The sequence below is a fragment of the Drosophila sechellia genome, chromosome 3R (genome assembly GCF_004382195.2).
Source record: "Drosophila sechellia strain sech25 chromosome 3R, ASM438219v1, whole genome shotgun sequence".
NCBI lineage: Eukaryota > Metazoa > Arthropoda > Insecta > Diptera > Drosophilidae > Drosophila > Drosophila sechellia.
In genome coordinates, this window is record NC_045952.1 from 19,237,593 (window position 1) to 19,264,673 (window position 27,081).

General features: G+C 39.0%; 2 protein-coding genes across 5 annotated transcripts in view; one reads left to right on the forward strand and one right to left on the reverse strand.

The window, feature by feature from the left end:
- LOC6607153 (maternal protein pumilio) overlaps nt 1-27,081 on the forward strand; it is a 166,636-nt gene that overhangs the window by 43,702 nt on the left and 95,853 nt on the right. The gene's annotated exons all lie outside the window — the stretch shown is intronic.
- On the reverse strand, nt 14,829-16,283 carry LOC6607154. The gene has a single exon (XM_032720472.1). The coding sequence runs from the start codon at nt 16,004-16,006 to the stop codon at nt 14,834-14,836; it is 1,173 nt and encodes a 390-aa protein (XP_032576363.1). The 5' UTR covers nt 16,007-16,283; the 3' UTR covers nt 14,829-14,833.

Consider the following 27,081-nt stretch of genomic DNA (forward strand, 5'->3'; position numbering starts at 1 on the left):
TAAATTATACGATAATTGCATTCAATTTGGGCAGAGTCAAAAGTTATAACTTATTTAGGCATCTGTTTTGATTTTTATATTTTAAATTGTAATTAAAGCCAATTGATTCATGACTTTAATATTACTTTAACGACATTTTAAAGCGATCCTACTCTTGAGGCACAAATTACAGCCTGCTGCCGCTTTTGTCACAAGAATTTCAATTAAATTCCATCTTATATGATTAGGCATTCAAAATGTCCTTTGTCTTGTCTATTTATTTGCCACATTTACCGCCTTTCCCAATTCCTTCCTCTTGGGTTTTTGTGTGGGCAGAGGTTTTTGGGCGAGGTTGACATTTTATGATTGATTGATTTCTGTTTGCTATCAATTATGCATAACATTTTGCACGCTTCGCCAGCTTTTGCTACTGAACAGCAGGGACGGACTGTCTGCTCTGTCTACCGACTGGTTTCGTTGTCATTATTTTGTTAAAATAATTTTAATGAAATTTCAATGATAATATAATCTTGCGGCCTTCTGTTTTCCTCTGCCGCACTGTATATATATGTATATAAATTGTGAGAGTATCTGGCCAATGAAATTTATGTGGTAAATTATTCACAAAATATATGTAGCATTCAGTTCATTTTTAATTTCCCGAGAAACTGAAGCGTGTGTCAAATGATACTACAAGTAATTATGGGAAATGATAATTGATTCAATGTCCTCAGGTTAATTGTAACATAAGACTTATTCTGCTTTTATGGTTCTGGGAATTAATCTATTCAAGCTTAAATTTCTCAATTCACGACTATTCATTTATTTGATCAATCCTTTGTCCATGTGCTGTCATTCTTTGACCTACAGAATTAATTTCGATTTTAGTTTCACCCAGTAAAGGCCAATTATAAAATATTAGGTATTTACCTGTTTGCCCATCCATCAATACGCAGCGGTCTGATGTCGCTCAATTTTGTCCTCTTTCAAGCCAGACAACCTTCAAGTGACAACATTGATTAGCACGTTGTCAAAAAGAAATGTATTTTCGTTCATTAAAATTTTGTGAATTATGTGCGTGTTTAATTTACAAGAAGCATATTTCTGTGCGATGAGTGCAAAGCGTTTTTTTATACTTTGTTTTGAAAATAACGAAGTGCATGACTAATATCTTTGTGCTTTTAATTAGGTATGCCCAATGAAATTTGGAAAAATAAACATGAAATGAAATTAAATATCGTTTTAATTAGATTTTGGTTTTATAAGAACAGTCGATTAAACACATTGACAGGTAGCTGAGTGAAATAGAATATTATGAAATGATGAATTAACAAGTTAGAATGTAAAGGGAATACATTACCAAACATAATTAAATTTAAAATATAGTTTCAATTCACTCATATCTAGTTATGTTGCAATATCTTTTACTCAGCAATGTTTTAGGTCTAAGCTAAATTGGCGGCAACCCCGCGATACAAACAAATTGACAGTTGCTCCAACCCGATGACGCAGTTGTCGAAACGGCAAGACCACAGAAACCTTCAAAACAACATTTGATTGACCACTCAAAAGCGGCCCCTTGACAGTTTTAGGCATTTTAACATTTTGCTTATGGCGCAAAAGCTCTTCCTGCTGCTAACCCACACACACACACTGGCACATTTTGATTGCACAACACCCACACACACCCACACCCGCACACACCCACACCCGCACACACACTCACTCGCAAAATAATTGATCCCATTGTGCTTGAATTGTAGTGCGTTCGGGGTGCATATGTATGCGTAAGTGTAGATGTGTGCGTGTGTTGACAGGAGCAGGCGGCCAGGACATGTGACATCCTGCCGCTGAAGCCCCACAAATTCTCTGCCGTTGACAGTCGCCCCCTTAGGCCCCTTTAGACCCTTATTGCGAAACCCCCTCGCATTGTCATAGGCGTCGACATGCTGAAATTGGCTTTTGTACAGCGGTTGAGAAACAAAAAAAAAGGGGGAGGGGGTGGCAGTTTTGGTATGGTATAAAAAAACATGGGGGAATGCCAACCAACAATAGCTAAATGCAAAAATATTTTTCGCACAAATCGTTGCTCGTCGCTTTTTCGCATTCACTTTTATGGATTGAGGGCGCCCAGCACACAAAAACTAATGACGAAATGTTTGATTTTGACGTTTTTATTGATTTGTGAAGTGCACTCAGCATACATGTTCCATATGCAGCAAATAGAATTTGAAATATGGAATGCAACTGGCTGCGGAATGCCCCTAATGAGGCACAATGAGCTCGTTAAATTGAATCAAAGAGGAACCTCAAATTTTGGAAAATCTAGAAATAATTTTCCTATCTTTTAAACCGTATGAAATATTTATTTTTTAGTTTAGTTACAGTTTATATGCATTTGGGGGGTGTTTGCATTCACTTGTTTGTTAGCTTTCTTTTTTGTTTGTCTGAAAATCCATCAGCACATATCTGTGACACCTTTTTGGAGATGTTCCAGGACAATCTGAAGTATGTTTCGCAAAAGAACAAATGAATGGTATACAAATTTTAGACAGCTACCTGCAGTAACATAGGCTTAAAACTTAACCTTATGAAGATCAAATGATGATTGACACATATACTATATTTAAATAGCATACAACTTAAAATACCGCCACAATGCTCTGAAATATATAATAGTTTTCAGTTTCTTTTATTGAAACCATCAAAAATGCATAAATGTCAACGTGCCATTAGCAAAAGAAGAGCGCTGTGCATGAACAAAAAAATGGCTAAAATATATCGCAATGTCCAACGCCATAGACGACACATAGCCAGTGGCAACAAAATGAAAATTCTGGAATAACAGCATCGACGGCCACAACAACAAGGACAGCAACGAAAAATCTTTCAATAAAACAATTTACTCAATTGGCTCAATGACTCGACGAGACTTTGGAGTTCTTTTCCTTTTTTTTGTGAATTTTTTTTTTCCGTTTTGTTTGCAGTTTTTATGAGGCAGCGACGGCGGTGGCAGACAAAGGCCAAAGTAGTGGTTGGGGAAAAATAAATGGGGATAGGTGACTTCTATTTAGTTATGTGGCTTGTTTCGCAGAACACCAGAAAAAACAATAAAAGTGGCAAAAGCAGAGCGGTAGATGTGTAATAAAAGAAGAAAAGCCTGTTGATTTTTTCGACTATGATATTTTCGACCTAGAAATAATTTTAAGCTCTTTGATAATAAACTTTAAAAGAAATGCGAATTTTGCCAACGTTTATTAATAGTCTTATTGTAATTTAAAAAGTTTTACGTGCTATTAAAAAAATTCTATAATATTTTTTTCTGCAGCGACAAAGTTGCGCGTACCAATATACCTTTAAAACATAACAGTACAGGGTATGGTTGGCCCTTTGTGCTGCAGTTTTTATTTGTCCGCTGACGGCGTCGCCGTCGCCGCCTACTGCACATTTCCATTTCGCCCCTTTTCCCATAGCTCGCCGCTCCCCCCGCCCCCCCTCCTGGCAGCCTTATACCGCACTCTCTTTTTTTAACTTCTTTCGATTTTGCCAATATTTCTACAGTTTTTATTTACCTACCTGGGGTGCTGCTTGCTACCCTGCGCTGCGCTGCGCTGCTGGCGTCGCATTGCATGTGTGTCGTTGTCGTTTGGCGCCATTGTGTCCTTGTGCCATCATTCGACCCATCGCCACACACACCACCCACTGGCACACTCCCTTTTGCCCAGCTGCTCCCCCCCTCTGTGTACTGTTTCAATTTAGCGCATGTCGTCATAGCAGCCATTGATGCATAAATAATGGAGATGTGTGGGTGGGTGTCAGCCAGGGCAGGGAGTGTAGCGTTTTGTTGGACTAGCTTTAACTGTCAGTCAGTCTGCCAGGCGCTGGCTATTATTTCGTTTTTTCTTCTTCGTTTTACTCTCTGTGGCTCCATGTTGGCTCCCAAAACTCCATGGATCAGTTTCCCTCTAACTGCATTTTTTAGGTGGATATTTCTGTTTCTTTATGCGCCGGACTCCCTTTTTTTTCTGCCTTTGTTTGCCCTTGTGTGCTGAGCCATTCAGAATTGTCGCTTTATTTGCCATTCAAAACAATTTTTATCGATCGTCCTGTGCTGTGCAGACGATTCAACAGGATTCAATAAATTTAGACAGTTTACGTTTAAATGCTTGCCATTGACAGGGAAAGGAATTCACAAAGCATATGTTTTGCCATCAAATAAACGCAAATGTACATATAAAATATTTCCCCTAACTACTCTTCCTTCAAGTCTATGCTTTTAATTGCCCCCAATTCGGAATGGAAATGCGAAACCTTCGATTGGGATTACCATTGAATTTGGGCAATTTCGCCACCTGCCTGCCTGCGCAGGCCCACACTGCGTATGCGTGATATGACTGTGCTAACAATCAACACGGACGGATGGCAAGCTGATGCCAAGAATTGAGCCACTCATCCAGTCTTGGGCTTGGCCTTCTGCACTTGCCATATTGCTTGCTTGCCCAGTGGGATAAAGGTCAGAGTTTCCGGTGAGGATAGGTTGGAAAATCGAGGAAAACAGAAGCTGGCTGCAGCTCCAAAACTCAATTAAAACGCCATCGTATGTGTGTTCATGTTCATGTCTATTAGCCAGACCCAAAAACCAAAACCAACCAATTAAATTTTGCAATAAAATTTACGCATGAGTCTGCACACACACAAAAATGTGCTCAATATCGTATTAGTAAAATTTAATTATGAATTGACTTAGGGGAAAACCAGAGAGAAACCATTCAGATTACCTGCACTACAAAAACGTTTTTAAAATGTACACAAATTTGTTCAAGTTGCCCGGAATTCTTCGGGCAGATTCAAAACCACAAACCAAACAAAATTGGTTAGGGTAAAAAAAAGGTTTAAAAGACGACAATTACTTACTTTGCAGCAAATTGTAAAATTGTGCCAATTGTCAGGTGGGCAACTATATATTTATAAAAACATATTACACTTTACCAATGAGAAATGAGAATTTTAAATTTCTTTTAGATATTATGCAGTTTACCGAGCTGCAAATTCATCATCATAATTGTATGATAACAGTTTTGATTATTTGACAATTATTTCAATTTGATTGAATGAAAATAAATGTGTGTCTCTGATAATTTCCCACACTTTTCCCTTTGTGAAATCGTGGTATTACCTGCAGCTGATTTATCGACATCATAAAGTGTCTGGCTTTATCCAGCTGCAACTACGTGCCTCTCATTTAATCCAGTCTAGGATCTCATGTGAGATTTATGCTCAATCATAAACAATCACTGAGTGGAGAAACTTTTTGCAAAATATCTTTTGAAAATATATTGTACACTCTTCGCAATGTTTCCATTGGATTCGTGTCCTTCGCCAGTTTTGTGCATCCGCATCCTTGAGTCGAAATAAACTCTTGCAACTTTGCCATTGGCACTTAATAAACCTAAACAAGTAAAATTCTTAAATGGCAATAAATGTTTTGGGGGGAATGGAAGCTGAACGCCGGAATATTGTATTACACATGTGTAAATATAGAGCCAATTAATTATTATGAAATCCAGTTTTGCTGCAGCCCAGACTCAGACGATTTCGAGTGGCATTTGAAAATCATTTAAGCAACAAGAGGAACAGGACTATTTCCAGTTAAATATTTTCCATGCTTGTGTGTTTCAGCCAAATCCCTGGATGCAAGTTTGCATCTCCCGAGTGGCAAGTGTTATGTTTGCTTTGCTGCTTAAGCAGCACTTGGGCATTTTCTACCCTTCGGTCCCAGATGTGCTTTACTTTTAATAAACAATATACATTTACAGTAAATAATTGCCCGGAATCTGCACTTGCCAGCTGAATTTATAACGTCGTCTTCTTCTGTCTCGACATTTATTTACATTTTACTGCGGATGGCTGCTTTGAATTCGATAAATTGCTTTCAATTTTCTTTCTTCGGATTAGCATTTGGCCAGTTTTGTGGCTTTGCATTGCTGATTGCCATGAATTAGAAACTGTCAAAAGGCAGAACGTAAAAGTAAAGCGCCAAACTAAACCAAGAATCAGCAAAAATGTCACATTAATTCCAAAACTTGCTGCAAATGCCGGATGCATGAATCACATAGACCCGACATAACAACAACAACAACAACAGCAGCAGCCCTAGTAACCAGACAACAATGTGCTCAATTAAATACACAAAACCAATTGAAAAAAGAAAAAATAGAAAAGATTTCAGCCAGACTTGGCAAACAAACTTTTTAGCCGTGATGGATGCAACAAGAACCAGCAGCAGCAGCAATGACAATCTTTCTTTTCCTTTTTGGGGCGCCACACAAAAAATCTGTCTTCTCCATTTTCCCAGTCTCAGTTTCAGACTTTCGGGGTTATGGCTGAAAATGGTGAGGGGGCCAAACTCTTAATTAAATTGAATTGTTTGCCATGTGTTTTTGCCAGTCCAGACGCTCCAACAATGGCCAACAGTAAGGATAACACAAGATGGGAGCAACAGGAGGATTTCGGTTTTTCCAAACGGAAAATCCAGCAGCCACAGCAACAATTTTCCTGGCTTGCCACGGCAAATTATGATGGCATTTTCACTTTCGGTCTAGTCAAGTGTGCAGCGAATTTAGTTTACGAGATTTTATAACGATTGCTTTTTGCTTTTTGCTGACTGGCTAAAATCTGTGTTGTCTTTACTTTTTGTGGAATTATTAACACATGAGGTGGATGTTTGATATTGTTTTAGTTCCTGGATATAGTGCTGGATTTTAAAAAACATACCCTTGGCTTGATATTGATTGATTTTCTATGCTTCCTTTTCGAAACATTCAAAAATCAACAAAAAGTTACATATTTCCTAATAGAACTGTATTTAGAAATATTCGAACTTCTGGCCGTGTAAATAACCACATTATCCCTAAATACAACACTCCTATGCTACACAACTTCCCTTGCTTTGTTGTGGAATTGGCTTTGTTTGAATTGAATTTGTATTGCTTGGCTTACCTATGGGTATTTGCATACGACACGTTCTCATCAATGTAATATTTGGATAACAATGGTATATAGATTTTACCTGAAATATCCTTTTTGGGATAATTTCAACAAATGAGCAAGTTTTTAGTAGATATTGGTGATAGTTAAATGCATAAGTAAATCAAAGAAGAAATATTTTTGAAAAAATATATGTGGTATTAAGTTATTTGCTGCCTTAGCTTCTTCCACTTCTGAGTGCAGAAAAGTAATTTAAGAAAATCTAGGCAACCACAAAACAAATTGGCATACACAACAACTGGAACGTTGATGTACAAAAGGCAAGAGTGAAAAGGAATGCGAGGTACTCTGGAAAACTTTATTGCTGCCATGCAATTACAGCTCAGGCCAAAGCAGCCAGCTAAGAGGAATTTTCATTTTTGATGGCACTGTGACGTCAGGCCTTATCCACCTCTGGATTTTCCAACCTCCAGAACTCCTGAACTTCCATCAACCGGTTGCACATCCGGTTCTGTTGCCTGTGAGGATTTCGCTTTGTTTTGTCGCCGTGTGGTCGCATAAATTAGCGCAACTTTAATCTGATTTTAATTGGGGTTGGCGGCAGGAGGGGCAAAAAGTAGGCGGAAGACCAAAGGGGTTTAGCTGCTAAATCCTTGTTCTTTCTATGGGCTTAGAATTCTTCTCATTGCTGTTTTCGCTGTGAAATATTAATGAAAGGAGAGCCGGATGAGAGCTTTAAGTGGTACAAGGACTAGGAGGGCTTAGAAGACAAGCGCTCCCCTCCCTATCAGCTTATTGTTGGGCCCTCTCCCAGCGGAAGTTGTAGATATTTTATCCTTCTGCCCCCGCCCACCTACTCCTGGCTGTCCTCTCGTGTCCTGCCTCGTTGTGTCGCCCCTTTGATATTTATATTTATTTGTTCAAGTTTTGAAAAGCGTAATTTGCTCTTTTAATTTCATTTCACGTTCTATTTGCTCGCCTGGTGATTCATGGGCGGCCCAAAAGGGTGGCAAAGGGGCTTTTATTTACATCGTGGGAGCTTTATGTTGGAACACTTTGTAATAGGCTTTGCCTAGATATGAATAGGTTGGTCTTTAGAAAATGTGTGCCGAAACAGGCGTATTCAAGTTTACCCTACATTGCCTAACATCCGGTTTCCTTCATTAGCTTTTAATTTTTGAGATAATTTTTGCAAATATTTTCCCACTTATTCCCATTTTGCCAGCGTGGCCCGAAAAAAGCCACGCCTGCGAAAGTATGCGTAATGAAAAGGACATGACAATGAATTAACACCCAGCAGATGGCCAAGGCAAATGGCAAACGAATCGAAACGGAGTGGAATGGAATGGGGCGGAATGAATTGGGAGGGAAACGGAAGTGGAAGGAGCGCAAGCAGAACGAAACGGAAGCTATCATCATCATGGCTTTACCATGACCAGTTGGTGGCTAAAACTCTGGACTTTGTCTGTGTCTGTCGCTGGGTCTTAGTGCCTGATTGCACTTAGAGAAATTTCGCACTGCTATTTAGTAATTTCAGTAATGAACGTTTAATTTAACTGTATTTCATCGAAATATGTTACAGTTTCCTGAAATCCAATAGTTTGTGCTTTTGAGATTAAAGACCATTTAAACGCGTTTTTCTCAGTGTTCGAGCATTTTTGTCCTGGCATGCAAGGACTATTCCGAGCGCATTTGAGGGGCGAATTTTTGTCGAAATAAAACCATAAGATGCTTGAAATGCCAAGCGAAAAATAGTTTTGACTGTTGGCTGTTCCACATAGTGGATAAAAGGGGGCGGATGGCTGGCAAGGGGGCGTGGCCAGAGGAATGGCGGCTGTTGCTGTCTGCAGCATCAGCATAGCCAGCTCCTTTCCCACTATCCCCCATCTCGCTCTCTAACTCTAGCCATCTCGCTCTAGTCAAACACAAAACCATGGCATGTGCAATTTTCATAGTAGTAATGAACGCGAATTTGTATTGGTGTGCATGTGTGCGTTATCAAAGCGCAAACAATGTCCTGCAAAGTAGCAGGATATGCCTGCCTGCATGCATGTGTGCGAGTATATGTATCTATGTCCTTATGCCAGTTATTCAGCGTAAATTCTGCAGCTTTTGTATGCGCACCGTCGTGCGGAAGTGTTGATAAACCCACCTACTGCGTCCCCCCGAAAACGCCTCGCATTCCTCATCAGCCGAAAAAGTGAACTTCATTTGTCGTTGCATACTTTAAAGGGCTGGCTAAACTTTTCTTTGTGGGGATAGTTGCAAGCATGTCTGGATAATTGCCCCAAGATAATTTACATTTTATGGTCATTAAAGTTGAAGGCATTTAGCTAATTGAAAGATTTGTATCTATTATTTTCATTTAATTAGTTTTTAAAGAAAATTGCGAAAGAAATATAAATATTTCGTGTAGTACTAAAAATAATACGACGACGGTGTTTTAAGAATAACAACGTTCTTTTCAACTTTACACACCCAAAAAGAAGGTCCTTTAAATATTTAACTTTCAGCTTGGGCTGCACTTGACATAGTTATACTCATAACTATTTTATGGCGCTCTGTTAGCTTAACCGCCAAACGAATTCCACATTGCACATCGCCAGTGTGTGATGATGGAAAAGTTTTTTCCCACCCGTGCATATTTTTCAATTTTCCACCCTTCGTCCTGCGGATTACAAAAGTTTTCCTCTGTTTTTCACGCTGCTGTCCGAATGGTCGAACGAACGCTTCAAGGACAAGTTGTTGCCGAAGCCAGAGCTGAAATATATGTGTATATATAAAATAAAAAATGAATTTCTCCTTCGGCCGGATGATATATGGATAGGGCACTTGAACGCAGGCCTCTTCTGGTGACCTCTTCCGTTACCCTTCACCTTTTCCTTAGCCCTTCTGCATTTCTGCATTGTTGGGGCGTTGGCAGCTTGTGTTGCATATACCTTTTGCCTTTCAAGAGTGGGCAATGCACATGTGAAATACAATTTACTTTTAGTTTTATTTTCCTGCCAGTTGTTTTCACTTGATTTTTACACAATTTTTCTTGTACGAAAACTTCAACACCACAACCAGAGCGCACTATCTACGTTTTTGCGTAAACAATACTTCAAGGTTCTTGGAAATGTTTTTATTTATTGCTTTTTTTTGTCTGAGTTGGGTCTGCTGCGTGTGCCTTCCATTGGATCTGTTGTGGGGGTCAAGCGTTGTCAACTTTTATGAAAGGTTCAAAATGCATTGACAATGCTACCGAACAATGTATCGCTTGTGTGTGATATAGGACATTCCTCAGTTATGGAAGTATGTCATACATGAGATAAAAAATTGACATGCCCTTTTCTTGTTGGTTTATTGAAATTGAAAAGCTAGAGGAAGATTGAATGTACATATATAAATTATTGCGTTTAATAAGTGAGACTACCCCCTTCGGAACCTTTTATCCACAATATCCTCAGGTTTTGCCACATATTTGGCTACTTTGCAAACTGTAATATCATGTCCCGGTTCTTTTGTGTTTGCCGCTTCTCGCCTGACTGCATTTCAATTTTAGAGATTGCAACTGTTTTTGTGTGCGTCACATTTAAAGTGCCTTGCCCTCTGGCATGCGGCACACACACACACAAAAACACAATATTCTCCATCATAACTGTCAAAAACCGACAGCAACTCATTCCACATATGCTCATATATAGAGCGGCACAATTGCAAAACATAAACAGAAAAGTTGTAATCACAGCTGTCCGGACCGAGAGAAAACCATGCCCAGATATGATGGACCACGAGGGATCTATGGTTCATAATGGTGGTGGGGTTGAGGATGGGTAGCTGGGCGGCAGTGATATGAGGGTTTTGCGAGTGATAATCATAATCAGCATACTGTTGTTGCAACTGTCACTGCAGCGGATGCACACACACACACACACGCATTTTATTTATATTTTTCCGGCCAAGCAGACGTCGTCACCATCATCATCCACATCATCATCATATATGGGTCTGCCGCAGTGCTCCATCTGTTTTGAGGTTCCTGGCGATGAAACCGCAGCGGGGACACTCATTCGGTTTAATTGTTATCAACAATATGTCAACTTAAATGCTTTCTTTGAGGAGTGCAACAAATTGTCTGGAAAAATGTAGCATTTATTAAAAAAAGATAGTAGAGACTTGCTAAAACTAACTTTATATTTGTTATTTAGTATTTATACATGCCTTACATTCATATTCTTTGTTGACCAGTGTAAAATAGGAGTGCGTGCAGTGTGCTTGTGTGTGCAATAGTTTACAAGTGTGACACAGAATGTGTAATTTGCACTTAATTGTCACAAATAAGCGAAAGGAATTTGTAATTTTTATTTTTACATTGCACAATCCTCAATGGAATCGACCTCCCGCTTCACTCCGCACATTACCCCCGCCCCTCCCCCCTTTGGGGTGTGATTAGCTTAGTTTCCATTACCAAGAGACAGGCTTGGCCCAATTTTCTCTGCCATTTAATTAGCATTTTGTAATACATTCGTCGCAATGCCCCCGAGTATTTCATTTCCCCACCCCACCCCCTGAAACTGCCATTGCTGGGTAGAACTTTTCATTTTAATTAAATTGCTTTATTGTCCGGCGGTTTGTCGGATGATTACATGGATTGCATCTGTTGCTGGAAAAGTCGGCAGTGAGTCGTCGTTCGACTTTCATGCAAATTAAGTCAGTTCGAGAGGTTGATACACGTTGCACAACACGCACAAACGAAAAAAAAGGGTGATGTAATGCGGAATGCACTTTAAGGGAATTAAATTAATCACAAAATAAGTGGCTTAAGAGGACTAAGCCTTAATTTGAATTGCAATAATCGCGACTTTGCTCTATTGAACCCTTGTTTTAATTTAGTTGCAAGCTTATGGTGAAAATTCCTAAAAGCCTCTTTACTATTTTAACACTAAACACTACACTTATTAGTGTAAACTCCGAATTCCGAAGTTGTGTAATATTGATTTCCTTGATCTTTTTTGTGGTTGGAAAAGCTGTTGAGCGTAGGGGGCGTGGCATGACAATACAATTTTGTGGCATACGGTGTTCAGTTTAGTGGGTGTTGACTGCTCCGTTCTTAACCTTTTTCCCCTCGCACTGCGAATGTGTTTATCGCCGGCACTTAACCCATTTTAGCCGTGTCCTGCGGACTCCCAAGTCGGTAGACCACACCCAGAAAATGGAGAAAAGTGCTGAAACTCGCCCCACAATTTCCCCTGGGAATTGATGAACATGCGAGTGGAATATATATGGCAATATGCTTGAGTTTGCTTATATAGCCGACAAATGACTGTCCCATTGAGTGGATGATGACTGTGCCGAATTCACCCTTGTGCAACCATATTTAATTGCCACAAATTAATTAAATTAATGAATGAGTTTGTATAGGAGATTTCGAGTCATTTGTCTTAAAATTAGCCAGGCTAGAAAAGTTTTCTTTTCCCTCGTCCATGACACATGATTTTCTTTGTATTTTACTCAGGCAGCTAATGATGTATATCTGTTTATTTTTCTCACTTCCCAAAATGCTTTTCCATGGCGTATTGGAAAATTAATTTTTCCATGTAAACGATTATTATTATGCAGCATGTGCGAAAGTAAATATAAAACTTTTATTAGGCTTATAAAGTTGATGGTGATTTCAGTGTTAAATTGAAATGGGGAACGTATAGGAGTTTTCCCGGCCAGATATCAATGGTGCCATTTTTATGTCGCGTTCAGTAAAACCGAAAAGGAAATGGAAAATTTTCCTCTTATTCTGTATGTTTGTGGCCAGATAAAGTTGTCATTTCTGGCAGACGGATCGGAAATTGTAGAATATTGGTCATTCGGCGGGTCCCTTGTCCATTATATCGAGAAAATCAATTACGTCAATGGGAAATAAAAAATGTTTTGTAAAAGGAAAACACACCGTTAAATAGCGTTTATTGTATAAGTGCGGGCAATTTGTAATTTGTATGAAAATTTAATATCAATATGTATTAGTACAAAAAGAAGATAATATAATAATTAATAAAATGCATAAAAACCGTGTTATTATTAATACATAATAAAAAATAATAAATCAAAATAATTGCATAAAAATATGAATTATTTCATTTCAAATCACAGTTTTTGTCATTTTTTTTTCTTTGAACCCCTCTATAAAGATTTTTCTACCAAATTTTGCCCCATGACCTTTGTCAACCATTTATTTTTGGCCATATAACAAAGCCATTGATCATTTTACAGGCTCAACGCGAACGACTTTAATCGCAGATAAATTTATATATTATGACATCAGCCCAAAACCCGCGCCACATAAATTTCTCGTGGAAGTGGGCGGAAAAGTGGTGAATGCTGCCCCACTTGTTGCCATGTCCCTCCCCCTTTTTCAATGCCATCTGCGAGGGGGGCAATAAACATGGCGCCTGGTCCGCACTCCCCCGCAGATTCTATCCACAAATTCCACAAACCCCAAAAAAAGCTGTGAAAGACATTCAGCTAAACAATAAATGTCATATGGTTGGCACATCAACACTTTATGTGCTTCAGTGACCCCCGAAAAATGTCCTGCGAACATCCTTGCTCTAATTTCTCTGCCATGGGGCCAAAAAATGAAAGTCTTTACACGCTTTTAATTTCGTTGCTCCCCCAAGGAATTCAGAAAATGTTTTTACATCACACTTTCACTCATTTATAGCACAAATTAAATAAAAATATGACCAGCTCGAAATTAAGATGGCAAAATAGCAACAAAGCATTGAAGCTTGATGTTTATCCCTTGTCAAGCCTACATATCATCCTAACTTTATACTATCACACATTTGGATCCTTTGCATAAACTATGCCTATTAAATATATACCCATTAGTAGAAAAAACAAAAGGATATATTGCTTTTAAATATAATAGTTTATACTTTGTAGTCTTCAAAATCACGAGTGCTTAAAAATATTTAATAAACAACGTTTGTTTCTTTTTTTATTGTCCTGCTTCTAATAAGAGGTATTAAATATTCGTTTGAATTCATACGTATTCTCAGGATGAGTAATAAGGGAAGACCTGAATTTCCCTTTCTTGGGCTGCTTTTCTAGTTTACGACTTCAATTTGGCCAAATGAGTCATTAATTTCGACTTTTCATGAGCCGAGTTTTACCCTTATCGACTTTGTCCAAAAGGCAGAGTTAGTTTCCTTCTTGGGCCCACTTTTATTGTAATTTTGTGGCCTTTAATTGAATTTTATTAGCATTTGTACTTATTATTTGCTCAGCCCGCCCGAATCCCTTTTTGCCCCTCAACTGACCATTTAATTGTACACTTTATTTGGTTCGGATGGGCGAAGTGACAGGATGGTGGATCGGTTTCTGGTTTCTGTTTATGGGGTAGTTTCCCATTCCGCCAGTTCGTTTCCATTACGACTTGTGTGCGCATCTAATGAGAGTTTGTTTTGTCTAGAAAGCCCGCAGAATGGAAATCAAAGAAGCCCGTGAAAGGAGGCTATTTCGCTTTTAATTATTTATAATTAACTTGCCTCGTATTGCACTTTTGACAATAATATTAGATTGCTTGCTTTTAAGTATACTCCTTTGCACTTTAATGTTTTTAATTAACAATCTTTTATTATTTCTCATTCCAGGTAAGAGACGCCAAACAATTTATGATGTTTTAAATTATATATAAGGGGTAAGACTTAAATAGTTTTAAATTTTAAGGGATAGAATACCCTAAACATATTATGCCTTGATAAAAACATAAATTCAATTTAAAGTTTGAAACTCAGGCCGCATGTTAAATTTTTGGTATCATTTATAAATAATTAAAACAAACTATAAAAGAGTAACTCATTAACCTTTTTACATATGCCATCTTAGATTATGGTCGAAATCTTTTCGTGCGAATGTGACTTTTGCGTTTTTTTCTAGTGATCAACTTGACATATCGAACTTTAGTTCGACCCCTTGATCTCACAGGTCTTGATTTTGGCCCTTTTGAGGAATTGGTATAGGAATTGGCAGTGGGTCTCGACCAACTATTGCTCATTGTGGCACTCGTTGAGGATGGCTGCCAGGGCTGTGAATACATATCATTTGAGTTGTTGTAAGGTTCAAAGTTTCCACCTACACCATAACCAGATGCCGGATTGTTTGCATCATGAAGAAATTCCTCCATTGTTGGCATGGAGGATGAAATGCTATTATCCTGACCACTGAAGGCCACTGCACTGTCATAACCATGTGCGTGATCCTGATCCGTTTCCTCCGATTCTGATGGATAATAACGTCCATATTTAGGAGGACCACTCATCACCATCACTTCCTCGTAATCCTCATGATGTGGCTGTTCATCTTGATAATCTTCAAAGTTCTCGGACAAATCCTCATCCTGATAGTAGTAGGGTTTATTTCTATAGCTATTCGAATATTCCTTGTTGGGATTCCTTAGCTTTGAACTTGATTTCTTGCGTTTGCGTCGTCCACCGAACTTTGCAAAATACTCTCTTTGCAGAGCCTCAAGGAAATTATTATTGAGTAATGAGTTGCTCTCCACTTGATTATCCTCCGCTGAGGTATCCTCATCTTCGTTTATTTGAGGTGTGAAAATCTGTTGCAGCAATTGTTTCTGCTTGGAGGCTTTCAAAATCTGAGGTCTCATTGTTGTTGTGGTAGTTGTGGCACTCAATGCCGACTCCTGATTGTAATTATCGAATAATGCCGGACCATAGTTGGGCATTAAATTGGTGGGCGTTGCCATCATAGTGGGCGTGGTCGCCGTTCCCATCAACTGCATTATATTGGAAGCCATTGGTCCCGAATTTCCCACTGCCGTTGTATAGCCCAAAAGTTGTACATGGGGTTTTCCCACGAAATTCGGATGCATTGATGCGATTGTTGTGGGTGGTGGCACAGGAACTGGGTGAATTTTCCTCGGTAACTTGTAGACATTATGGAAATGTGTATGCTGACGCACCACCTCCGGCATGTGGAGACGTATGTGGACGCTAGACGGGATTTCAAACATTGAAAAAGATATCCCTTCAGCGTCCATTCAAAAAATAGGAACTCCAAACTACTCTTACCGCTCTCCGCTGCTTCCGCCAGGTATCGCTTGACATCCTTGGTAGCTTAATAGCAACAGGCTCCATGTGGCCCAGATGGCGATCCTGGGAAAGGTGGACGAGTGCTGATTCAGGATATCCAGATCCATGGCTCCATAACTTATGTGTGCGCTGGCTGTCGACCGACTTGTGACGCATCTCTCTGGTCAGTCGCCCACTTTTATTGCCTTGCAGGCGGAGCAGATTCAATTTCATCGGCAGCGGATGCGATGCTCACTGAACGGAAAAGATGCGTGGATGTGAATGTGGATGGTTGGGGGTGATGAGGTGATGGTGTGATGTGGTGATGGGGTGTAGAGGGGCGGTGCATCTTAACCTCACGTTTCCAATTGCGATTTTCATTTGCGCCAGCCTTGCAGCTTCCAATTTGTGGGGCTGGCTGCCACTGGCTTCCTTCAATATCTCTCTAGCTCTCTCCCTCTCTTTGATATTCGATAGGTTTGAAAGTCAAGCGACAGACACGGCAAAAAGCATGAAAAAAGTAGAGTACATGCGGATTTCCATGGAAAGCGCCAGTCAAATTCGGTTGTAGAAGCGGCGCATGCGTAACGTTTTCAATTTCAGTTTGCAACTGTTTGTTTTTGTTTACGCACTTTGCTCGCTGACTTCATTTCGTTGATGCTGTCTCTATCTTTCGGTTGATTGCCATCTCTTTCTGTCTGTCGCATTCGGTCTCTTTCCTTGTGTGGTTTGACTTTTTATGAAGCCGGAAAAATGCTCAAATAGATGCATTTCCATCGAAGACCCTGAAAAGCAAACCAGTCTTTTTTATGGTAAAATAAAGAAAATATTATACATTGAGTCTAAAATGTAAAATGTACAAAAGATAAACTACCTACCATTCATCTTATCACCATAAAAAGCAGTAATCCCTAAAGTTTAAGTAATAATACAATTTTTTAAAGGTCCTTTTTACAGTTTCCCTAGATAGTTATTCGGCACTTTAACGACTTATACCAGAAGTCCTTGAATTGAATGTTAAGCAACTCACGCTCCACTTTTATGACCTCTTTTTTCCCCACGCTTTATCACTTATTTTTACCGGATTCAGCTTGGCTTTTGTTTTGTGTGCGTTGGTGGGGGAAAGTCTTACTTAACCTTGGTAAAGTGCCAAAAAGACTTGCTAAGCTAAACGCAGCTAAACAGAAAATGCAGCCAAGTAACTTCCAAGCCACTAACTGCAGATGAAAAGTGCGGGACGTATTTTAGAAGTGGGGAATATGATGTGTCCTTTGCTTCTGTTAGCCTGGATTTGACACGCCAACAAAACGCATTTTGGCAGCCCCAAAACGAGGAGTCAATGAAAGTGTTTTTCGTTCAAGGATAACCACAAACTTTTTCCCAACGAAATGGTCTTAAGCTGCTTAGCTAGAATTTAACATTTAAGTTGGGAAGCCAAGCCAAAGTGAAATGTTCTCCAGGTTCAGTTTGATGTCTAGCCGCAGTCTGTTCAAAGTTTATTGCTCCGCGTTTATTGGCTAAGTGAAGTCAGAAAAAAATCTATCTAAAAGAGAGGTGAAAAAATAATAAGCGTTCAATGGCTTTTTGCACTTACATCATCCATAATAGTTGGCGGCATTCGGGTAATCGTAATGATGATGATAATGACGATAATGCGTGAAAAAGTCAGCCACAAATAAGGGGGGAAAATAACTACAGCATCCGTCGGTAGTAAGAACCTAACATCCAGCAACAAAAATCACAATCATCCACCGTTAAATCCAAGCAGCTTAGAACTTTTAGAAAAAGTGACGTATAATAGTGAGCAGTGAATTGAATCTATACACTATTATAAAGGATATTTTATAAAAATATATAATACATTCCCAATAATAAATAAAATGTAAAAATATATAAAAATATTATAAATATAGTAAAATATTATATATATAGTAAAAAGCTGAATAAGTAAGCCAAGCTTGAGTCGTTCTTCAATTCTGATCCATTATAGTTAGTGTAAAAGGCGAAAAATTTAGCAAGTGAGTAAAAAGAGCAGCGTCAAGATTAACAAGTCATGATTATTAGTTTGAAGAGAGCTATAAAAAAGAGGATGGAGGACTGCGGCAAATCGTATAAAATCGGTAGTGCTTAAGAATCTGAAAGAGTGGGCGTTGGAGTTTCTTCATTACAACCAAAGAAGAAGCATGTTAATTGGTTTGGGATGGGGCAACCATGTTCAGCTGCCTCTGGTTCTCTACTTGCGCAAGCATTTTGTAGAAAAGTGTGTGTTGCGACTTTTGGCTGACCTTTTTTAAAGTGGTTTTTTGGTCTAAGCCAAAGTTTTTCCGGCATTGGATGTAGTGTTGATTCTTTATTTTTTTCCTCGACAACCATTAACATGTGTGTGTGGCCATAGATGTTGTTGTTAATGCTACCAGCAACTTCACGAAGTGCAACTCTTGACCTTAGGATATCTGCTTATACCAGGGTATAATAGAATTACTAGTAGCTCAAAGCGGGCTGCAAAAGAACTATGGTTTTTATTCGCTTTTCTTCTTTATAATGTTCATAATTTAATATTCAATCCGTTTATCCGGTTTTAATAAAGTGTATTGAGGCATTTCTTTCTGTGTTTTGTCTTAAAATGAGCAACTAAGTGTAAGCTTGGCAACATGTTGCCAGCCTGACCTTGGCCTTAACTTTGAGCCGAGCTTATCAACATGTTCGTGGTGTACGAAAGCAACAAGTTAGTGTCGTTTGTATGGGTGTTCGTTATGCTAATGAGCAATGTTGCTTTGGCTTGCCATTCATATGCCAATGGTTCGAGTCTCGGCTTAAAGCCTGGGTCAATGTCTTGCATTTGACCATTGTTGGCGCTTTCCGTCTCTTTTCTCTGTTGTTACGCACTTTGCGTTTAAGTTTAATTGTTGTTTATGCGAGCATTTGCTTTACTATTATTTTAAGTACCATCATCAGTGGGGGTCTCAGTTTTCCACTTGGGTCAATGTCCACCTTGATTGGCCGTCTTTACTTTTTTTTTTTTTTGTTACCTGCCTACCTTTCTATATTTTCATTCCCTTTTCCGCTTACCTTTTCATTCATACTTAATAGCAATTTGTAGACCTCCTCTATTGTCGATAGGCGCTGACCATTCTTGGGAATCATTAAAATTATAAAATGATGATGTCACGTTTGGTGTGTTAAGCCCGCCCCCTTTGGCGCTCTTCCTCTTTTCACCTTATGTATCATATCCGGCGGTTTGTTTGTTTAGCAAGTTATATTCATTGGGGCTTCTATTGTACTTATTGTCTACAAATTCTCTTTTCGTCATGGGCCAATTATATATGGAAAATCGGGAATGAATGAATTGGACGCTGAGTGAAACTCAACCCAATACAACTTTGAGTGCTACTTTATTTTGTAAATGGTTTAATGGTAATGGTATGGTTGCCAAATTAAACTTAAACCAATTGCAATATATCATTAATTGTAAAATGCTTGTTTAACTGTGGGTATTACACCAAGCAATTTGCCATCCATCTCATTATCCGAAAAGTTTCGAAAACAATTTGCATAGTTTTTCAAGTGAACTGGAAAAACTTGCTATAGAAAGAATAAGTAGTTGAAAAATGAAAATGGCCATATGGGAGTAAAGGAGAGAAGAAAACAAGGAAAAACTAGAACAAAAACTTTTGCCACAGCCATTTGAATAATTACAATCGATGGCAATAAATTAAAGCAATTCGCTGGGATTTCTTTGAAGTTACACGAGTTGGCCTAAAGTGGCAAGTGTTTGAATATTAAGAATGAATGGCATTAAATTACTTTTTCACAACAATATATTTATAAACCATTATGAATTCCTTATCTTACATACAAATAATTATTATAACATTGTTTCTTGGTATTGTACTAAAAACGTTATTTGCCTATCAAGCCAAAGTATCTCGTATTCGTTAGCTGCATCGTGAGGCATTTTATTTTCAGTTTTTTCTTCATGCAGCGTCAATATCTCAAAAGCTATGCTATGTAAACTGGCCTAGAACAACGATGCAAACTTGAGTGGCCAAAAGATACCGCCGTGAATGCTAAATCCCCCTCCTTCAGTCTTGACTTTCAACTGGTTGGGAACTTCAAGATCCCCTTCCTCCTCTCTTCCCTGCTAAATCACCTCTATTTGCCTGAACATCTGGGCCTTCTGGCTGTGGCTTCCTGGTTTGAGTTTACTTCGCCTTCTTCCTTATTTTTTCGGCTCCGCCGAGATTTCCAATGGCACAAAACATGCAAAGACATTATCTCCATGTGTCTGTCTGCAGCTTTTTCCACTGCCCTGTTCTTTTCCCGCTGCTGCTGCAGTTTTTGTTCAAGCTGTAAATGTCAGTGAGAAAAAAGGCAAAAAGTAAGAAGTTCTGGTTTTTTCTCTGCCAGCACGGATTTTCTTCAGTTTTCTTGGCTTGTTTTTGGGTCATTGGCCAATGGTTTTTATGGGCAACTTTCTAAGCCAACTTTCCACGGTCTAAATAGCGTCTAGAATGTGCAACAAGTAGGCAATTAAGACGCACGATAATTGGCATAATAATTGACTAGATTCGATTTAATGTGTTTTGTTTTTTGTGCACTACAAGTTCATTGAACGAATTGGCTTCTTTTACTATTTCTCATTTTTGTGTTCTTCCAAAATGATTACCCGAGACTTGATTTCATTCGATCCGGGATGGTTCGTGCCGCTAATGTGTATTTGATTAATTAAATTAATCAACTGCCCGATCTGCGACTCTTATGAGAATCAATAGAGAAGGAAAACAGCGCATAAATAAATCTATAAATAAAATTGATGGGGGTCCTCCTTAGGGGTCCACTTGCTATCTGCGCCGTCTGTGCTAAACTGACACCAGCAACAATATGTGGTTTTTATTTTTTTTTGCCTCCTAAGAGTGAATCAAGTCTGGTGTTAATATAGTCTTTAATGGGTTTCTTGACTGGATTACGTCAGTCGGTAACTATAGTTGTAGTTTCGGGAAAATCTGTGTGATAAAAGTTATAAATGCAAGTTGATGGCGAAGATTAAAGTTAATAGATTGTTTGAGCTAATGGTCTCAATTATCCATCTATCTTATCTTTAAATTGGTTGCATAATGTGATGAATTCGATAGGTAGTAAAATAGTTTTATAAAAACCAGAAACCAGCCAACTCTTTGTTTTTCCTTTATAAAATATGCAAACAGAAGCTGGCCATTTAGAATTCCCAGCGCTATCTGATTTCTCCTCATGCTGCAAATCCAATTCCTGGCATTTTTAGAATTTCCCCCACAAGCTGAGCAAATTGCACCCCTTTTCAACATTAATTAGAAATGTTTACTAATCTAAACTGAAACTATCATAGACCAAAATCCACAGCAATGTGAACAGGAAAACGGAGGGAGACGGGGGGAGAATGGTGAAAGAAAAACTAAGGTCAACACCAAAGCCGAAAGCCGACACTGAATTTGGAGTCACTCCTGAACTGAAACTGCCGCAGTGACTCCCAAACTGTCTGCATTTATTTTCGTCTGCCGCCCACCAAAAAAAAAACCACCCACACATCCGCACAGCCACGCATACATTGACACACCCAAACCGACACACAGTGGATAACAATTTGTAAAAACAACACTCGAGCTGAACTTTAAGTAAACATGAAGCGAGAACTACATAAATGAGTTTGCGAAAACTCGGCACGAAAAAGTTGTCCTCTATCTTCCTCGTCGGCAAAAAAAAAAAAAAAAAAAAAAAAAAAAACATCTAGAAGCTGGTTAGAAAAAGTCTATTAGTTAAGGGGATTTATGTACTCTTTCTAAATTGGCGCTGAAAACATGCTTGAAAAATATTTATATTTCTTAAATAGTAAAAAATATAAACAGGAAAATAAGAAATATATTTTAGTATATTTTCTGACTAATATTCAACTTCTTAATTCTGTGTCAAAAAACTTAATGATCGGTTTACTTTAATTACTTTGCAAGTTTATCAGCATGTTTTAAAGGGTATCAAAGTAAGTTGACGGAGCGTTAAGAGTTTGTCTCGGTGTGAATGACACGGCAATGGTTGAATGCTCAGTGTGTGTGTGTGTTTGGTTGTTCCTTTTCCACCGTGTCCACAGTCCACATAATTCTCACACTTTTCAGAGTGGACACACAGCGAAAGAACCACATTGGTATCAAAAGGGGTTTGGTAGGGGATAGATTGTGCTTTTATGCTGTGACACTTTTGTAGACTCACTCCGACCTCAGTGGCCCCGAACCTCCCCACTCCCCCTTCTCCTTTCCCTGCTTTTTTGCGCCCAGCGCACCTAACCACACTCATGATATCAAAAAACTTTGCCGACATGTAGAAGAAGCAGAACAAGCCGAAGCTGCTGATGAAGAAGAAGACGCGATGATAGCACTGATGTGTGAAAAGGGGCGGGGCGGAACACTTGAGCACTTTTTTTTTTTTGTTTTTTGGGGCGGGTTGAACGGATGGATATATAGAGATGGAGTTGACAACTCTGGTTTGTTTGCTCCGCCGCCGCAGGGCGATTCCAATTAATGTCTGAAGCATTTTCACACCGCCACCTTGATTGATGCAGTAATTACAAATACTTAAAAATAAGAAAATAAATGATAGAAACAAATTTAAAACTAATTAAAAATCTAGCTTGCCTTGAAAGAGTACTCGCTGTCACTTTGAATCATAGAATGTTTGGACTTGAAACAAATTTTGAAATGATTGAAGTGAAAAATACCTCTTAAAATACCGTTTTTAAGCATCATTAGGAGGGAAAGAAAAATGCGCAGATTTTCGCCCATTATGATATCGCTGGGAAGTCATCTAATGTGACTTTTTTTTCCCCACGTTGGCGCGAAACGAACTGGAAAATCTGCAATGACGAGGCGGCGACGGCGACAATTTGATTTCAGGGCAGCGACGACAGCTTTTCACGGCCTTAATGGGTTAACATTAGGCGACTTGTCGGCGCAGATTTGCATGCAAATTGTTAACTCATTTTGCACGTGTCTGCGCCCCATTGCGAGTTTGTTTGTCTTGGCTTTAATCATGTCGCTGTCTATTAGGGTAACATGCTGACTGCAATTTGGTGCTAAATTTGAGCAATCAGCGAACTATTGAAATAAAGTGAAACCAAGTTTTGCGTAGAACATTAAAGTTATTCAGTAGTAAAATGGGAAGTTTCATTTAAAACCGTTAAGAGCTTCCCTAAATTTGTTTCAATGCAACCCCTCAGTTCGGTTGAATTTTCAATTTAATTTCCCGCCACCCTCTGCAAATGAACTGTAAATCGAATTTAATGTTGCAATTTTGCTGTACCTTTGCTTTTCGATTTTTTTTCCTTCTCATTTTGCCAAATCATATCAGAATCAATTATAAAACTATTAAGGTCCAACCCTCGATACAATACCTCGCTGCAGTGCAGCAGTGGAATCCAGTCAGTCACACGCACCAGGCGGTGGCCTTCTCCTGCCTGCCACCCACCCACAAAACACCCACGAGGACATCCATCCACCACTCCCGATCATCCCACCCAGCTGGACTGCTGGCCATTAAGCTTGTCATCAAACGTTACAAATTAATTACATTCGCAGCGAGCGAGAGAGCTTCTGGCCAAAGGGAAACGGCTTCCGTTCCTCATTTCAGCTCGGTTCACAGTACCAACCAATTCCCCTTTTAGCCAGCCGGGGTTCCTATTCCCCTTGTTGTGTGCGCTCCATTAAAACTAAAAAATGCAATTACATATAACGCCTGCGGGGCCACAGCAACCGTAATAGCAATAGCGAAAGCATCAGAAAAACCAGCAGGAACAGGAGCAGTTACAGTACAGTACAGTACTGAGCAGTACCAAGGAGCAGTCGAAGGATGCTGGCTGGCGATGAGTTGATGGAGCAACGTTGGCCAAGCGCTCATGGCCATATCCCTGTCCTTCTGCTGATGATGATTCTCTACCTCTGTCCGGCACTGAGAGAAACTCTAGCTATAGCTGCCAAAAAATTAAATAAAATTTATGAATATAAATAAAACATAAATTCACTTAATGTAAGCCCATTTTGTTCACTTTGTGGAAATACTTTCCTGGAATATTAATTTTTAATCCAAGATTAAATAGCCAAGTATTTGCTTTCCGTGTATGTGTTTTGTTTCCAACTTGTTATTGGCATTGAGGCGACTGAGTTGTTTCTGCACATTTTTAATTGCATTTGTCAGTTGTTAGTTAGTAGTTAAGTAAAAATATTAATGCATTTTGTGGCCAGGAAATGGAGACTTTCTAAACTTAATCATGGCTAAATTGTATGATAGATAATGGCAAATTTTTAAAGAGACCCTTAAGCTAGATTTAATACTACCTATTGGAATTGAGCAAGGATAAATTAGAATCATATACTAGTTCAGAAAGTAAAGCAATTGTGTTACGCTGTTAAAAAGTATGCAATGCAATACCTTGTGTTATAAATTGGAATTTGGATAAACCACATCGTATTACCTCATTTAACACGTTTTGTTTCTCGTTATTTCCCAGTATTTTCTGCTCTGGTTGCGATTTACTGTTGCTGCAATTTTGCAAACCCGTCTGACGGATGGAAATCAAACAAAATGCGCACTTTTCTGCGTTTTTGTGTGTGGGGGGTTCCTGAAATTGAATGAAAATAACTGACGTTATCTGGGGCGTTAGTCCAAGTTGCAGAGTTGCCAAGTTGCTGCATTCGGTGCCTCGCTTCGCTCTTTCCCCACTGATAAGAAACGAGTGACATCCTTGAAGGCGATGACGACACTTTTCCCGTCTCCTGTTGCTTTATCCTCCTCCCCCGGTTTCATCACGCCTGTGTTCGTGTCTCTGTGTTTTTAGGAGTTTATTATCATTACTCTGCCATATGGCGAAAATATCCCACGAATATTGGAGCAATGGAGCTGTGGGGGGTTTGTACTGGCTGACGTCAGCTGGAGAGACACCACCATCATCGTCATTATCGGGGGCTTCATTATCATCATCGTCCGCGTCGCCATTATTGTTGCTCTGTTTGCACTCCCCCACATTTTCTGTCTCTGGTTCTCGTCGTCGTCGTCATCATCATCATCATCATCATCATCAGTGCTATCTGCATAACTCATCGGCATAGTCTGGGGTTAGAAGGGCGTGGAAGTTTTCGGGGTTAACTGCTAGCTTGCGTTTTCCATGGTTTCAAAACAGTAAACTATCCATAGGTGGGAATACTAAAAACTTTTGGTTATTAAAAAAGATTTTATATGTGAAATTTAAGTATTCTTAGAATGTTTGTAAAACTCAATGTATGTGTAAAAACTGTGCTCATGTAAGTTTTATCAAGTAATATCTATTTAACATTATTAAAAACTGTTGCCTACTTTTTAGCACCATTATAATATGAAATGAAAACAGGTAAAATTCATTAGGTTATGATTAAGATATAAAACAAACTGCTATCTAAATAGCAGAAAATATTTAAAACCAATTTGTGTATGTTCACTTTATCAAACGTTTCCTGCAGTTTTAAGTGAATGCAGACGGGAGCCGTAGAAGGGCAGCATAAGAGACAGGGTTGCCATGTTGTGCACATTTTCTAAAACGTTTTTGTGTAAATTTAGCGCAAATTTCTGCACCCCGCCACCCCTTGAAACATAACCACCCGCACACTCAAGTCTAGCGCGTGTGTTTTCATAATGCGCCATAAAGTATGCAATGTTATTTTGTGCTTGATGAATTTTTCCACGTTGCGCAGTTTTGCAATAACCACGGCACATCCTTACACACTATGCCACCCCCTGAGTTGTTGTGCGGGTAATAGTGTAAAGTGGCTTTCATGCTAAAGTGAATTAATGTGTATATAAGGCACAGGACTAGACTTTCCACAGCACCGGAGCGTATTTGGGCATGAAAAAGCCGATCAAAAGAGCAACCAAAAAGGTGGTAGTGCATTTAAAATCATAATTCCTAATGCAAAGTGCAGCCAGTGAGTTCGTTGCATTTAAAGTGTGCAATAAAATTTGTAAACTTATTATATAGCCCAAACACATTTTCATTAATAAACAATTTACAACACTGTGATAGTGGATGCTCTATTTGCCCTAATTCTTAATTCACTTCCATTTGCCACTACCACTCGCTCATTATTTATTCGATCACCTATTTTTCCACATATTCTCAATGGTCCAAGTGCCGCAAATTCTCGAGATAAAGCAGCAACTCACACTCGATTCTCGAAACGAGCTCTAATTAATTTCCACTCCTGGTGTTTACCCCTTTGTCACCTCTTCGTAACACATCTATAATAGAAAAATTTACCGCGCTTATCCCAGTGACTTTTTTCCTTTCTCTTTTTCTTGCCGGGTTTGGTTGGCGGAGCTTTTAGCATACATATTAGATAGAGTATACACGTAAACGTACTTCATTATTATCCAGACGAGTGTGTCGCATGCTCAAACATGTCCGAAAAAACCACCAGACTCCTCTCTCTATAGCCATTTTCTCAGCTTTTTCCCCTTCTGGTTGGCGAAAAGAAAAAAATAAATACATTAAAATGCCAGCGGGTAAAATGAAGATACAAACAAACGCATTAATACGTGACGCTGGAGCATTATTAGAAAATGTGTCTCGAAGCTGGTTACTTCTGCTCGTGCTTCTTCTTGCCCACAGCTTCCGGTACAGGACAAAACTATCGAAGGGCGAAGCGAAGGGGGTCACGAAGGACTGCTGGGAAAGGAGTGTACGTGCGTCTATGCTGTCGAGTCCCTGGCAATATATTTCAGAATTATTCCCTTTTTTTCGCCACCAACTATGCGCGTTTTACGCTTTAACTGAGATGGTGGCGTGTTAACTAAAAAATAAAATTAAATCGATTTTATTAAATAAATATTAAAATTATTATAATTTTTTTTTAACCTTCACTTTTTTTTATAATTGTATTACTCGTTATATTCGGAGAACCACATCAGATTTTCATTTATTCGTGTATATTTATTAGTCACAGAGTGTACGAACTCCTGGTGCGCTTCGTCACTACGTGGAAAGATATATATTTTG

Bases quoted from the DNA above. Each gene is read 5' to 3' on its own strand.
- LOC6607154 (XM_032720472.1), bottom strand. From the start codon at position 16,006: ATGGACGCTGAAGGGATATCTTTTTCAATGTTTGAAATCCCGTCTAGC.